Source organism: Dermacentor variabilis, chromosome 2 (assembly GCF_050947875.1).
Source record: "Dermacentor variabilis isolate Ectoservices chromosome 2, ASM5094787v1, whole genome shotgun sequence".
Taxonomy (NCBI): Eukaryota; Metazoa; Arthropoda; class Arachnida; order Ixodida; family Ixodidae; genus Dermacentor; species Dermacentor variabilis.
The window spans coordinates 75,798,062-75,814,276 of NC_134569.1; the positions used below are offsets into that span (position 1 = coordinate 75,798,062).

The 16,215-nt window shown below is 42.8% G+C and overlaps 2 protein-coding genes across 6 annotated transcripts; one reads left to right on the forward strand and one right to left on the reverse strand.

The window, feature by feature from the left end:
- Positions 1–17: 17 nt before the first annotated feature.
- Positions 18–11,588, forward strand: Blos1 (biogenesis of lysosome-related organelles complex 1 subunit 1). Of its 4 annotated transcripts, none has more exons than XM_075680984.1 (7): positions 18–319; positions 403–491; positions 556–628; positions 723–855; positions 8,450–8,534; positions 8,622–8,680; positions 11,474–11,588. In XM_075680984.1, exons 2-6 carry the CDS (start codon positions 431–433, stop codon positions 8,639–8,641), a joined length of 372 nt encoding a protein of 123 aa, XP_075537099.1. In that variant the 5' UTR covers positions 18–319; positions 403–430; the 3' UTR covers positions 8,642–8,680; positions 11,474–11,588. The 4 variants fall into 4 exon arrangements, with proteins under 4 accessions (XP_075537099.1, XP_075537102.1, XP_075537100.1 ...); XM_075680987.1 differs by having other exon boundaries at positions 18–292; XM_075680985.1 differs by having other exon boundaries at positions 19–247.
- Pym (partner of Y14 and mago) lies at positions 11,259–15,462 on the reverse strand. Of its 2 annotated transcripts, none has more exons than XM_075680983.1 (3): positions 15,360–15,462; positions 14,152–14,245; positions 11,259–12,728 (listed from the first exon to the last, which is right to left on the reverse strand). In XM_075680983.1, the coding sequence occupies exons 1-3, from the start codon at positions 15,403–15,405 to the stop codon at positions 12,290–12,292; spliced, it is 579 nt and encodes a 192-aa protein (XP_075537098.1). In that variant the 5' UTR covers positions 15,406–15,462; the 3' UTR covers positions 11,259–12,289. The 2 variants fall into 2 exon arrangements, with proteins under 2 accessions (XP_075537098.1, XP_075537097.1); XM_075680982.1 differs by lacking the exon at positions 15,360–15,462 and adding an exon at positions 14,884–15,004.
- Positions 15,463–16,215: the final 753 nt, after the last annotated feature.

Genomic DNA, 16,215 nt, shown 5'->3' on the forward strand with positions numbered 1-16,215 from the left:
CGGGGTAGTCGGATGGTGCCGGCCGTGTGTGTGTGTGTGTTGTGTGTTGTGTGCACACTATCTTTATGTTTCAACGATGACTAGTTGGTCGTAAAGTCAAACTTTGACGAGCAATCGTTACGATGCTAATGTAACGCCTTGTTGGATACACAGTTGGCTGCGTCCGTAGCCCAACCGCTGCTGTTTCAGGTACCCACACTGTACACGAGTCTGCACCAACGTTGCTCTGCCCGTTGGATTTGATTAGGTGAAACGCAGCGTGTTTTCTCCCTCGCGAAAACGAGTGAATGAAGTTAGTCAAGCCTGATCATACCTTCATGTGTGTGGATCGCACGACAGTATTGCTGCGGGATTCCTAATTGAGGTGTATGACCGATTGTCCATTTCGTCTTTCGCTTGCAGCTAGTAGGTTCTTCAGGTTTCAGTCGACATGCTGTCAAGCCTCTTAAAGGAGCATCAACAGCGGCAGCACTTGAGGAGGGAAGAGCAAGGTGTGCAAAGATCGCCGAGTGTCAGTTCCGCCTGATGAAACAACGCAGCTTTTCCATTTTGCAGAGCGAAAGAAAAAGGAAGCCACAGCTGCTGCAAGCGCGTTGACATCGGCGATGGTAGATCATCTTAACGTCGGGTGAGCGTTCTCAACAATTTAATTTGTCGAGTGAATTCTGCATTCGTCATACGGCTTCACTAAGAATTTCAAACGTCTCTTAACTAATTTGTAGAGTGGCACAAGCCTACTTGAACCAGAGGAAGCTTGATGCCGAGGCCAAACAGCTGCATACTAATGCCACCAACTTCAGCAAGCAAGCAGCCAATTGGCTCCATTTGGTAGACAACTTCAACCATGCGCTGAAGGTAAGTTATCTGCCCCTTTGGCCGCACTGGGTTGAACAGGAAATTACCAAGTATGAGCAAACAAGACATATTCAAGAAACTCCCAAGCGCTACTGCATCGAAGACCGAATCAACTGTGTGCGTAAAGTGGACAATCCCGTTGCAATCCTATTACTTTGTGTGAAGGGATCACCATCTTGAACTCATATTCGTGTAATAATGAACAATTAGACCAGTCTGTGCGTTCACCTCCATTAGCCATTAATGCAACCTATTTAAAAGTAGCTCAGCAATGTCAAGGGAGGCGACATTTATGTTTCCTATGCTTGAAAAGCTTACCAAATAATTTATTTTATTTTATTTGTAGCCCCATAGGAGGGCTATTGCAGGAGTGGATAAAAACAGTGGTGAACAAAAAATAAAGTGAAATCAACAATGACACAACATTTATGTGACAGTCAAAGAACTGGAAAATCATTTTCATCGATTCTTAAAAGCAGCGAAACAGCGAAATGCATACACATAAAGTATAAACTAAGTAGTTACATACTGGCTTTCATAGAGAGCACTTTCGAATTTGCTTATCTGGAGTGAACGGAAGCAGCCATGTAAGGAATTCCATACTTCTATGGTGCGGGGAAAGAAGCTGTACTTGAAAGTATTTGTGCGGGCATAGAAAAGGTTAAGATTAAGCTCGTGGAAGTTATGCGTGCAAGAAGGCTTGGTGAAAGATATGCTTACTGTGTTTGAAGTACGATGGGACTTGTTAATTATGTTGTGCAAAAATTTTAATGATTCCACATCACGACGTACTGAAAGTAATGTTAGTTTCAGCGTAGGGATGACAGATGAGGGTGAAAAATAGCGGTCATACCCGTGAAAAATGAAATGGATGGCTTTTTTCTGAACTACTTCTAGTTTGATTATGGTATTTTGGTTATGGGGTGACCAGACTGTGGCGGCATAATCGATAACAGGGCGAGCAAGAGCTTTATACATTAACCCCCGTATTCAGAAATGCATCTTAACTTGAAGCCCATGCTTGACTTGATATAAATGACGCCTCGCGTGAACTTGCCCAAGACGCTCATAGCGTTTCCTTGGGCGCGTTCACGACAGGCGTCCTTTAAATTAAGTTAAGCGTGGGCTTCAAGTTAAGATACATTTCTGAATACGGGGGTAAGAGTTTAGTTGCCTTCGGAGCCTTATGCATAGTACGACTTAAGTATCCAAGTTATTTTAGGGCCTTTGAACATGTTTGGTCAATGTGTGTAGTGCATGAGAGATTGTGAGTAAATGTTACACCAAGGTATTTGTATTGTTGAACTCTGATTAAAGATGATCCATTCAAGGAATATGTTGTAATTACAGGTGCTGCTGTTTTTGTGAAGGATGGTGAAGGACAAAACAACCATTTAAAAAAAATTAATGTTAATTTTCCATTTTTCACACCAAGCACCGAAAGAGACAAAGGAATTATCCAGTCGTCTATAACTAGTTGCAGAGTCGGTCACGTCATATAAGACGCAATTGTCAGCATAAAGACGAATGCTGGGGGAAACATTTTTTGGGAGGTCATTGACATAAATTAAAAACAATAAAAGACCCAGGACGAATCCTTGAGGAACTCCAGAGCCTACTTCAAGTATTGGTGACCTTGCAGAACTAAAGTCAATGTATTGGGACCAGTTAGAAAGGAAACTAGCAATCCAATCGACCAGACGGGAATTTTTTAGTATCGCATTTAATTTTTGCAAGATGTGGAAATGAAGTAATGAATCGAAAGCTTTAGAAAAATCAATGAAGATAGTGTCAATCTGTTTATCAAGATCCAATTGATAAGAAATGACCTGGGTGAAGTTGGTTAACTGCGTGGTAGTACAAACCACGTCTAAAGCCATGCTAGAACGTTGTTTGACTCAAGAAAATCTATTATGTGTTTGTAAATAATATGTTCCAGCATTTTGCATGAATGGGAAGTTAAAGAAATTGGTCTGTAATTCGTTATGTCTGTCTTGTTACCTGTTTTATACAAGGGTATTACTCTTGCAAGTTTCCATGATGAAGGAACGATTCCGGTTTCTAGCGACTTATTGAATATAATTTCAAGATAACATGATGTCCTTTGTGAATAGTGAAGTAAAAATGAATTGGGAATACCGTCAGAGCCACTAGACTTTTCTGTGTCTAAATTTAATATCAAATTAAGGACGCCATTACCCGCCATGGTTGCTTAGTGGCTATGGTGTTGGGCTGCTAAGGACGAGGTCGCGGGATCGAATCCTGGCCATGGAGGCCGCATTTCGATGGGGGCGAAATGCGAAAACACCCTTGTACTTAGGTTTAGGTGCACGTTAAAAAACCCCAGGTGGTCGAAATTTCCGGAGTCCCCCACTACAGTGTGCCTCATAATCAGAAAGTGGTTTTGGCATGTAAAACCCCATAATTTAAGGACGCCATTAACATTAACTGCAATGTCGGAAATAGAAAAATCTGAATCATCATCAAAAGCAGGGTAGACATGAGAATCGTTTGTGTACACAGAATGGAAGCATTCATTGAACGCATTGGAGATGCGTGTAGGATCAGTTACAATTTCATCATTGATAGTAAATGATGATGAAGAATCAGTAGTAGGCATGACAGAACGCCAGAACTTCCAAGGATTATTTCTTAGCAATCCTGGCAGCTCGACATGAAAGAAAAAATCTTTGGCCATATTCATTTTCAAATTTAGTTCCTCTTTGGCAGATGTGAATCTAGCAATTGCATCTGGGTCATCACTGCATTTTGAACGTCTCAGTCTTCTAACACAGTGTGATAATTGCAAAATTTCTCTGTCATCCAAGGGATGGCACAATTTACTTTCTTTTTAACTGAACAATGTGTTGCATACACAGCTTTGTAATGTTTTCACATTGGCGAACTAGTGTATTCACGTCACAATGTTTACTGAGTGCAAAACGATTTGAAACGTTCTGATAAAACTTCAAGAATAGATGTGTCGTCAGAGCGATTAAAGTCGAAAAATGTTTGAATTTCGGCACGCGGTTTACAGACTGCAGTTAAGCGATATAAACACTGCCTTGTGATCTGAAATTCCGTCAGTAATTTCACACTTGGACAGCTTATCAACAAGGTCTGAACTAATAAACACCCGGTCAAGAAGTGCGTTTTGTCTTGTTCCGTTATCAACTTTGTGTAAGCACAAAAGATAAATAAAAGTTAATTAGTTCGCTACCTAAATAACTGCGATGCAATAGTGAGGGCCAGTGAATATCCAGTGTTAAAGTCTCCCATTAGAATTAAGCTAGATGCATGAAAACTGTGTGTGTTGATATAATCAGCGAGAAGGGGTAAAAGGTTATCAGGTGAGGAGGCAGGTGGATGGTAGAAAACAGAGACTGTTCTTTTGCCTAGGTACAATTTTCACCAAACAGACTCAAGATCTGCTGGAGGATGGATAACCGAAAACTTTAAATCATATTTGAAAAAGAAGGGCGACACCGCCTCCCCTTCCAGTTTTGCGGTCTGATAGGACAGCTACATAGCCGGGTGGAGTGATTTCAGAGTCATGTATGTGATCGTGAAGCCAGGTTTCGGTGACACCAATGAAATGAGGGGCATAGGAGGCTACTAGGGAAAGAACCCAGCGGAAACTTATTTACTAGACTTTTTGCATTCAAATTCAAGAAAGTAAGCTTGTAAGAGCCGCAGATATGTCAATGTGAAGACAACATAGCTGAGAGAGTGTTTGGCAAACCTTCAGAAAGACTGGAATTATTCACTATGGTGTTTGCAGCAAGACCTGAATCATCAACTAGGGCGTTAGCTGTATCATTCCATCTGTAGCGGACACCATTTATAAAAACGTGGTCATAATACAACCTCCATGGTCACGAAAAGAAGAGGTTGCTGCCCATTGCTTTTTGTGAATGAGATGTACATTAACCGAGAAATCTTCAGTAATGTAAAATCTTGTTCCTTTAAGCGTTGAGACAATTTTTATTATTTCTACTTTGTTCTCGGTAGTACTCGGTTATATAACTGGGTACGATCTACCTTCATGTTTGGTGCTACTCCCATGATAGCGTTCCATGAGTGGGCATTCAATTTGAAGTTTCTCTGTGAAAAACTGGCATACATGAGACAAAAGCATGTGTGTGTTTTCAGCATTACGTTCACCAACTCTATGCAAAATTATGTTGTTGCGTCTGGAGCGATTTTCAACGTCATTATTCTTTTTGATTAGTTATGAAACGGCCTGGGATAAAGAGCATACATCAGAACCAGAATGATCAAACGAGACTCTAGGATCAGTGGTAGTTTTTTTGAGGGCAGCCACACGGGATTCCAGAGCGTTAAAATGCTTGTTAACAGTTTGCTGGAAAACCTTGATGTCAGCGATGTCACAAGCCATCATTTTCTGCCTTGCCAATAGTTCGGGTAGCATTCCGGAAATATTGTACGAGTCATTATCCATTATATCAGGTTCAGACAATGCCTCCTTTACTAGATGCCTGCCACGTGAGCCGAGAAGCTGGTTCCTGCCCCTCTCCTCTTTCCCCCTTTCCACCCGGGTCAGCTGCGAGTGCTAGCTGCGGTGGCCACTGCAAACCTAAATCACGCAGCCCTGCCTCTGAGATTTTAGCGGCGTCTCTTGCGATCCTGGAGGCTGGACCCGCGGTCTCTCGTCAAGCCATTGGTCGAGCGCACGCCAGCTTAGCAATCATCACTTCCTCCGCAACAGGAAGTGGGTCGGCAGCGAGCCGCTCTCCGCGACTACCCTGAACTACGGGAACCTCCGCTCCAATGGGAAGACAAACAATGCGGCAGGCATCTAGTAAAGAAGGCATTGGTTCAGATGAGCACGAAGTTTCGTCTGAATTACTGGTGTTACGAGTGGTCTTTCTCAAAAGACCGGGATGTAATTCTACATCACCGCTAAGGACAAACCAATTTGCGCAGTACACTGCCTGCATAAAACAAGACAAAAAGCTCTGTGGGCAAGAGAGCAGCAGCAAACAATGATCATCTGACCTCAAATAATGGGCATGGTTAGAGTAATGTACCTGCACAAAAAACAAGACGCGATTAAGCATCCTGTCAATGCTGCTGCGGTCTTGCGCACTGACGAGGGAAGCTGGGTCCAAGACTTTTAAGCGTTGTGTCGATGACGTTATTGACTAAGAGCATGCTCCTATTGGGCCATCCGATGATGTCACATATAAATTGGAACCATATGGCACAACAATAGGACTATCTACTATCGCACTTACCAAAGTTGTTACAAGGGGAGGTGACAGGGTAGTTCACACGCAGACCATCATACGCGGGCACAGGCTGTAGCTTCAAATGCAGCTCATGGTCAGTGGACGCATCCATTTCGGAGAACCTCGAGGAAAAGCCAGTGTTGAAGATTCCAGGTGAACAGTAAAGAAACTGTACAAGAAACAAGACGCGATGAAGCATTGTGTCGGTGCTGCTGCGGTCTTGCCCACTTTTTGATGCATATTATTGTTTCATAGCATAGTGTTGGTTTATTTCTGCAACATCAGGACTATGAAGAGTACACTTAACCAAGTAGAGAACTATATTTTAAGTTCACATTTCTAAGGACCACATATGGCACATCATTCTAGTATCTGCAACCTGCAAGAATTATTGGCAGCACGCTCATGTGCTCTGCAGTCTACCTATATTAATGCTCACACTAAAGCATCTACCATATTTGCATGATTCTACCGCCCCACCGATTTTAATGTGCAGTTATATTACTACCCAAATGTAAAAAAAATATGACTTGTTGCCGATTCTACTGTGCACATCAAGTAACAAAACCCAAGTTGACGCATACCGTGTTGTATGGAACATACAAAGACATGCACACAGCTCAATTTTAGCAATTAGTCACAATTGGAGTCCAACGACATCTCCTTTTTGCTATCTACCGACCACAGAAAGTCATTTCCAGTTTCATTTAATGCGTTAGAAATGCCACACTTATTGAAGGCTCGCGCAACCACTGTCTACGGGAGGGCTAGAAGAGTTGTCTGTTGGGCTAGTTGGTCGTCCATAATTGAAGTAGTAGCTTAGCGCGAATAAAACCACGGACACAAGGATACATTGTCCTTGTCCTTGTGATACTTGTCTTTGTCTGTCTTCCTTGTGTCCGTGGTTTTATTCGCGCTAAGCTACTACTTCAAATATACGAGAGGGCATTCCATGCACCATAGAGCCACCTTGCAATGTCTGATTACGTATGGTGAAATCCTCATGCATTAACGTAAGGCAAGAATGAAGTACCCACCTCCTGACAAGTCACTCAATCACCAAGTTACCAGTCAAGAATATGGCAATTATTACAGACATGCGCATTCCCCACACCCTCGCTGTACAGTCGCATCTACCCAGATGTTTACACGCCACAATGAAAAGTGTGCGGGGTGGCTTGCGCTGACTTCAACCACATAATCTGGGCATGTCCAGTAGCAACACACATTGTTAAACACAGCACCAACCCTACATTTAAAATCGCCACGCCTGAGCAGTGGGAGGCTCTACTGCTCAGCATATGCCCGGAGAACCAACTCTGGGCAGTCCAGCTGGCCGCCGCCTGAGGAAGGGGAGCTCCAGTGGCGCTAGTCTCCTGGCCCCCACTCCCCTTGACACCAGCATGGACATTTAATAAAATTTCTCTCTCTCTCTCTCTCCCCGAGTGTCGCATTCTTTAGACGACCCGTTCAATGTTAGTGTGGCTAGCTACCTTGCATTGAACTTTTTTTTTTAGTAAGAATCGGTCTCATTCTTGATCTCGAGTGGAATTAGTTACGATTGTAACGCGCATGCAGATTTGAACACACCTTTTATTAAAAAAAGGTGTGCTTTAGAATTGTGCAACTATGGTACACTCACATTCTCATTTCCAAGAGGATGCTTCAATGCAATGTTATGTTTGCTATGGAAAAATGCTGCAAGTCTGCACAAACTGTAGTGCTCTTTCAGAAGAGTTTATTAGTTGTTCAGGACGCCTTAAGTGCCATGCCCGAGTATACTTGTTTGGCTGCCAGTGCACAGCCCTGGCTGAGCCTGAGATAATTTGTGAATGTGAAGCATCCGTTAAATATGAAAACTTGTTACGCCATCTATTGAAAAGTTGGTTAAACTAAAATTTTTTGGTAGGTTTTGCTTGTATGCGAAAGATGACATGACAAAACATACTGACCGTCGCTGTTGCCATAAGCCAAAGCGTTTCTTTGAATGCAGAAATTCAAGAACTTCTTTCTAATGAACTGAGATTGAGAGGACTTTGTTGTCGATTACAGGGTGTCTTCAACGGACGATGACATCAGTGAAGAGGCAGTGTTGCTTTTGGGACACCAATTCTAATCAAAATGATTGCCACAAGTATTATTTTTCCTTTTTAAAATAAACGGAAATTGAACGTTCTGCTACACATAGACAAATAGCCTGCTAATACCTGCTAAAAAGTCCGCTAATGTGTTCCTTACAAATTGAATTTGTTGCATGCCAGAAAAACACTTGTAACCCTAAGAGTTAATGCAAGCTTACATATTTATGCTAAAAATATTTAATATGCTTATTTGGCATGCAGGAACTTGGCGACATTGAAAACTGGGCAAAAAGCATTGAAGCAGACATGCGGACAGTGTCCAGTGCTTTGGAGTATGCTTACAAAGGTGATTAGCACTTGTGCTTCGTATAGATATTTGCAACTGCTTACCATCTTACTTTCCCCTAAGTAATTTTAATGTCTTTTTTTCTAGTGGGTCAGCAGGGATCCTGAACTTGTGCAATTTGCGTCCATGCCAGTTAGTGCAAGCAGGTAAGCTGCTCACATACTTGTTCAATAAAGAAAAATCCTTAACAGATGTATGCCAATCTGACAACTACTACATCAAGGACAGCGAGGCTGTATAAGCTTCTTCTCACAGCCTCGCTCGAATTTAGCTATAGTATGGTTGTGGCTGTCTGTTCTTAGTGAAGGCTCCCACACGGTCTGCATTGCAGCACTGTGGAGACGGCTTTCACTGCCGCAGCTGCACAAACTCCTAGCTGGCTTTCAATGTGGAGCCGGTATAATGTGGCACGAGAACAAAAAAATGGTGGGTTGCTGGCAAAAAACGCGCGTATAAGTTGTCAATTCAAATGAGCTATGCACGGTAAACTTTATTTTATAATCATTGATCAATACGCTTCAAAAGTAAATTCGGGGCTCCGACACATGTTGTGTTGCATTTACATTTGACATCGACCAGGCTGTTGTACACCAGCCTTCGCCACTGTACAAAAAGTGTTGTGGAACTCCCTTTAACAGCTTCACTGTGAAAAAGACCTCAATAGACAAGAAATTCTTCCTCCACATCTTCCTAGAAGACGAAGTTCTTCCTCCGGCAAGTGGGATGCACTCAATTTTTTTGTGTTAAGGTTTTCTGGTCTTAAGCCTCTTATAACCTTTTGTGGCAATAGACTGATGTCACTATGCTGCAAAGCATGCTGGTAGTAGTCTTCAGTGTTGCTACTGGCCCAGCCCATTTCGGAGCAGAGCAGACTCAGATTTCTCACATTTTTCTGAAATGTAGCAGGATGTAGCTGAGTTTGCCTCTTGGCGCAATTGGCGCATTGGTAGCATCATCGAGTCCTTTACGGGCTGAAGGGAAAGTATGTCAACAAGCACATTGTGCTTGTACCACGACAAATTCACTTAGACCTCGAGATCAGAAGGCAGTGGAAAAAAAATTACGGGGAAACCCATCTATGATGAAGTTATGCAAGAGCATTTGCAAAACACCCATATACAGTTGATTCAACATCTCTTACATCATTGTTCACTTTATCTGTTGTGCCCCAAGAGAGCAATCATGGGATGATGCATGCTGAAGTGCAATACGTAAAATTCTGTGCCCCTTGTTGAGTGTTAACCTGACGCCAAGGACGGTTACTCATCATGCTGCAGATCCAAGTTTCATTTTTCACAGAGGACTAAATTTTCTCAAATTATTTTTTAAATGGTCATAGTTTCTAGGCACTCAGCTGCCCAGTCAAGCCCAAGTGGGTGGGGTTTGGCAAAGAATCCTCTTGCATTAAAATATTCTACAATAGGAGTAGGCTTGAGAAGATACCCCCTCCTCCCATGTCCCCTGCCGTTAAAATTAACTGCAAAAGTTTACAATGACATTCTGACACAAAAATGACACAAGAAGACTACATCAATGAAACATGCAAAATTTTGTGTGGTGAAAGGCAGCCAGATGACGGTGGCTAAATGGAAAGAATGGACAGACAGATAACCAATATCAAGCTTTAAATGCTTTTGCAGTAGGACACTGCAAGCCATATCAAGTCTAAGCTAGGGTACTGCACTTTCAAAGTTATAGTACATACATCAAAGACCATTATTTGACTTAGGCAGGAGCAGCAGCGCTCATGTCGTGGACTGTTTCAGTCAAGTTAAAATAGTTAAAAGAGGGATTGGTGCTCAGCTGAAAAACACAATGTGGCATGGCATGTATTGCACAGTATAGCTGTTTGTAGAGAGAAAAACATTTGTTGCAATGTCTCGCCCATATTGCCATTCTACATATGCAGTCAGTGATCATGAAGGTGCTGGTGTATTCCCGCCACTTCACCACTTGTGCTACTTGAAGTTGTGCAAATTAGTGTTCTTGGTTAAGTATTCTATGATCTTCTCTTAAGCATGTGTACATGTGTCTTTGTGAGGTGATGGAATTATAGGAAAACTGTGCAATTTCAGCACTGCCGTATTGAAGTCGCCCTTGATGTCATTTTATGTTTAAGATTAACCTCCTGTAACTAAACTTTTCAAAGACTTGAAAGTGTTTGTAGGTGTGGCAAGACTTCAGAAATACTTTTCACATAATTTGCTGCAACACTGTGCCGTTTGCAAGCTTGCTTGGGACAGTTTAAATGGATATCTACCAAAAATGCCCTATATTCTTGCTACATCTTGTTTTTGTAGGGAAATCAAACTCTCACATTTATGGCAGCTTTGGTTATCAGTTGGCATTGCAGAAGTGGATCTTCAAATTATTGCGCCTGATTTTAGTGTTAGCCTTGTTGGGAACTGCCAACTTATTTTTCAAATTATGCTGATGTGTTCCCAGTCAATCATACATTCATCAGAATCTGCATTTCTCTCATTTATGCAGGGGCATGGATAGATATGTAGCACAATTGTGAAAACTTACTTCTATTCTGTACGTTCGCCATAGCTTTCCACTGGATTTTTATTTTGGGTCAAACAACACAGTGAGTGTAATGATTAGCACAGCTTTTTTCTTTTTAGTGTGGATATATCTTTACATTCCATCAGTTTTGCTTGCACCTGGAAAGCTGGGAAGGCTCTTTTGTTTCCCTCTTGCTGCCTTTAAGAAATCACATCACAGTGCAAAATGTTTTGTTAACTCATTTTAATGTTCTGTTGAAACACTTTTCTTTTTTTTTTTTTTTCATTACATGCGGGCCTACTCTTTTTTTTTTTTTTTTTTGCTAGACATAGCCCAGTATATCAACCTGCCAAAATGTCACATCTCGAGGCTCGTAAAATGTCCAGAAACTGCAGCAACTAACCTCTTGTGTCTTGCATGGTTTCTTTTAGAGCTTGTCAACCAGTCACCTTTCCCAAACCGACAATGAGCTTGTGGACATCTACCTGACTAAACAGTCAGCTCTTTGTGAGCAGATGGCACAATAAAAATTATGTGAAAATTTTGCATTCTCAGTTTTTTTGTGATAGTCTCTTATGAAGTGCATGATTATGAAAGGATATGTGTCTCAGACTTAGGGCCATCTTGCAGCATGGTGTTATGCAATCAGCACAGATGTGATCTTTCCACAATATTTCATCCCTTTGTTTCGACCAGACTGACATTCATATAGGTTGTCATGCTGAAGACCATAAAAACTTCGGCTGAAAATGCAGTCCTGCACACAGATCACATTGTGACCAGTTCCCAAAACTCATGGCCTGGGCCAAATATGAAGTTCACTCGAGTTTCACGAAGATTAAATAACGAGGTAGCTGCTTCCGGCTTGCCTTGACAGGGACAAGAAGAGAGCCATCATATGGGAGAGTGCAAGTGTGATTATGAGGTCGGGCATCTGCATGGAAACCTTTCAAATGCATCATGGTTGAAGTGGTTCAGGGACAAATCGGCACAATGACTGAAAATGGGTGGCTGGCGAGGTCTGCCTGGACAGAAGCCACAGCATCCAGAACTGTGTCCCGTTGGGCAGCACACCTTTCATGGGAAGGACACACAAGCGCAGCCAATGGCATCTCGGCACAGCTTCACTGGTATGGGGTGCTGCTGCAGCAGTCTCCGGAGGTGGTGCGGTAAGGGCAGCAAAGCTGGACATGCCACTGGCGCACATTCGGGCGTGTGCTGAGCTGCCGACCTTTTCAGCAAACTTCTCATTCAATGCCGTCAAGCTCAAGCTCCTCTATCTGTGCCTCTATCTCGCCCTGGCGTGCTACTTTCTCAAGTTGCTCAGGTTCAGGGTTGGCTAGGTCGCCAGACTCTATCCTCCTCTTCAGCTGCTCTATGTCTCGCAGCTTCTTGCGCAAGTTGCGCAGTTTCTTGGCAGGGTCAGCGCAAGCAGATGGTGGATGCGTTGGCTCTTCTAACTTGACCTGCGACTCCAGAGATGTCGCCAGTTGCTCCACGGCGGCTTCAGAAGCCTCGGCACATTTGCCAGCAGTCTTCTTTTTCTTCTTCTTCTTTTTGGCTGCTTCTGGCTGCTGCTGTGCCGCTTGTTTAGCTTCATACTCTTCAATCTCTGCTTTTGACAGCCCAACAGGATACTTGGTCCCGGACTGGCTCTTGGCCCACAATTTTCCTTTGCTCTCATACCTGCACAATGCCAACAAAAGCAACATACTTATACAAGAATATAGTCTTTCTTTCCAGGTAAACTACACACATAGCCAAACTTGCAACCTACCAACATAAACAGGTTACACACAATTGTTGCATCTACAACTACCATAGTTTCTTAACAGGTGCACTGTTGAAAAATGTGTGCAGCCAGTAAACATGCAGCTAATACAGTAAAGGTTATCTGCTCCATGCATTTTGATATAATAATCCTTGGCACGTGCAGGTTCATGATGGATGTCTGGATGTCCTGACTCCCCCCACCTAAATATTTGTGCGCGCAGCACCAGGCCTACAGCACATGACAAACTCTTGCCCTTCTTCTCAGCTGTTACTGCTCATTTGCTCTGGAGAGACAAGAAAGACTTAATGATTAATGAAGAGAACCTGCCAGCACACAAAAACCTTGTGGTAAAGAAAGCTGGCACGGATGTTGGACTCTGCTCTCCCCGCCAAGCCACACAAAACATAGTATAAATCCTGTTTGACTATATTAAGTACTGCCCCTTCACTATCGGGACGAACACAGCCGGCATGCATACTTTTGAATATTTTTGTTACTTTTACATCCAGTCAAAAGTGATATAGAGCTACAATATTGCAGTCTCTATATGCTTCAGGCAATCGGTTCCATTGGGGCCAGCACAGAAGTATAGTGACATGCTTGAATGCCAATGCTTCTTTAAAAAAGAAACGTTAGAACGCTCACCTGCGATGCAAATTCATTATTATTATTGATCATAATAATCTGTGCAGTCATTATCATCAATCACCATCTCAAACTCGGACCCCCCTTGAAAAAAGCCTGGATCTATGCGTGAATCTTGGTTATGAAAATTGCAATCCAAGCAGGGCAAACTTCACTGGCACACATTCTAAATTTGTTCAACAAACAAGACCATACACGGTGATGTGAAAACCTGCGCAAGTGTTCATCCATGCATGCCTGTCGGTACTTCTGTGAGAATTCCAAAATGTCACTACACATGTACTGAACCAGGCCAAGGGTAACGGTGGCCATTGTTAAAAAAATCTGGTTGCATGCACCATAAAAGTGCCTGGTAATCTAATTAACTGGCTAGCACCTGTAAACACTATATACTTTTATTGCAAACAATAATATTTGCTCAATGTACTTTGCTCAGAGCACTATCGAGTAGCTACATGGAAATTGATGTTTTCATTTACATTCTTCCACAAACATTTTAAATTATGCTAATGCAAGCAGAGTAATAGAGTAATGACAGCTTTCATTGTGCAAATTGTTATTGTCACTATACATAAGTGGTAATAAGGGCATTTTAAACAGTTCAGAGGTCCCAGGAACCAACATTTAATAGTGTAGTGCACATTTGTCTTTCATAAGCTTTATAAAATGCTGTGTTTTAATTGAACTCACAGGGGAACTTCTTCCTGGGGCACGTAGCCATCTTTGACACGTCGTGCCTTGCGCCAAGTTCCATCAGGTCTTTGTGTTGCTGGTATATAGGAGCCTGCAAGGTGTGTTTGGCAATTAGAAAGCAATTACAGTGATGACTCCCTCTATAGAGCACAGAAAACAATGAAAATACTTGGCAACTACTTCCACAGCCTATGTTCATATCTCGTATGCCCATTTTTTTCAAGAGTTCGTAATTTGCTAAAGATAAGACAACCTCTAAGTGCCTTATGCACACTCATTTATCACTATGACGAGTGAACCACTAGTAGAGGGTAGCACATTTAAATACCATTTATCAACTTTGCGTATGATAACGACGAGGTGCTCTATGATAGATATGAATGCAGCAAAAAAAGTGGGAAGGTTGTTTGCACAGCATTTCCAAGAATGCAAAATACATTTCTGTGAAGTATATTCTACGTCTTTTGGACACTCTTGGTGAACACTAAACTCGACGAAACAGGCACAGCGGGCCCAAACTCGTGTCTGCGAGAGGTCATAACCGAGTCGCCTCGCTTTGCCGAATATGAGGAGGAAGCGCTTATTTTTGGCCAGTCGCATGCAGACCTGCCCCTTCGCAAATATTTCCACGGTTATTTTTGAAACCACCGCACTGACACCGAAACGTGCTTTAATAGTCGTACTGCAAAAATTTAGTGCATTGTGGCGAAGCAAAGAGAATACACGAACATGTGCTTTCCCAGTCAGAAATTTCGAGAGCAATTATTCGGCTCTCTCGGAGGTCAATTATTCGCTGCATGCATGAGGCCAACTGTCCATGCCATGAGAGGTTTGATTTGCGCTGGCACTCGCTTGGGGGAAAAAAAAAAAGCATGGCTTCGCAGCGAAGGCACAGGCTCTCCTCCGGGGCACCAATCTCGATAACGTTGAAATTTTTTTTTTTTTTGCACACCCAATGCTGCAACATTTTTTGAAATAAAAAAAGTAAATACTTCACCCAAAAAGAAAAAAAAATCGCCGTCCTAGGCAAAACGCCGGGTACGCACACGTCGTGTGCCCGCACGAATAAAAAACAAAACAAAAACCGATCGGTGATTCCCGTATGTTAAAGCCTTAGATTAATCGGTAGAGTGATATTATAGCATAGATATAATTACCGCACACAAAGCTTGCAAGCATGCACAATGAATGCAAAGCAAGAATACCTTTCTCATCTGTCGCATACAATGCAGCCATCTCAGTCGACGCCATCGTGATTGTCGTAGCCCCCTGGAGGCCGTTTAGAGCAACGCTCGCAAGGGTTTTATCCATATGGTTTTATCTACAGTTACAGTGCCTAGAATGTGTACTAGAATATTCTACAGTGCACTGTAGTTTTATCATTGTAATGCCTTTAACATGGATGCTATAGATCATGGAGGAAGGAAACTCTATAGATTCTCCTAGCATCTCATAACATGAAGTACCGTATCAAGAAGGAAATTCCTCCATGTTATAATAATTGCGCTTCAGAGCGGACTGAACTTACTGCTGCTAAATAAAAATAAGTGTTACCGTTCAATTAGTTTTTTGACGAATCGTTAAGGTTGGAAATGATCACACTTTTGCACCTTGTATCGCGTATCATGTACAAAAAGAATGCAAAAGTAATGCCGGTGTCGCACGGCGCACTTTCGATCGCGATCAAGCCCGATCCAGATCGAATTTTTCGGTCGTGATTGGCTCCTTTGCACAAGCTGCGCGAGGGAGCCAAGGGAGCGCGAGGTTCTGCACGAGCCCGCTCGCCATCAAAAATCAAAACGCCCTTGACACTGTTGGAACCTCAGCGCTGACGCCCGTTGTTGCACCTGGGTCGCAAGCCCCAAGGGTAGCGTTGGCCTGGCGGCCTGGGGCACAACTGGAAGCATCCGAAGGTCCCGGCAAAGCATGAGTCGACTGGTAACAGAACAACTTGTTTATTCAAGCATCGCAAAGAGTGGGCGGTCAGGTCGACCGAAGTAGAGAGACGGGAGCGCACGTTAATCAACAGAAGAAATCGGAGCCTCTTTCGGCGTCCGGGGG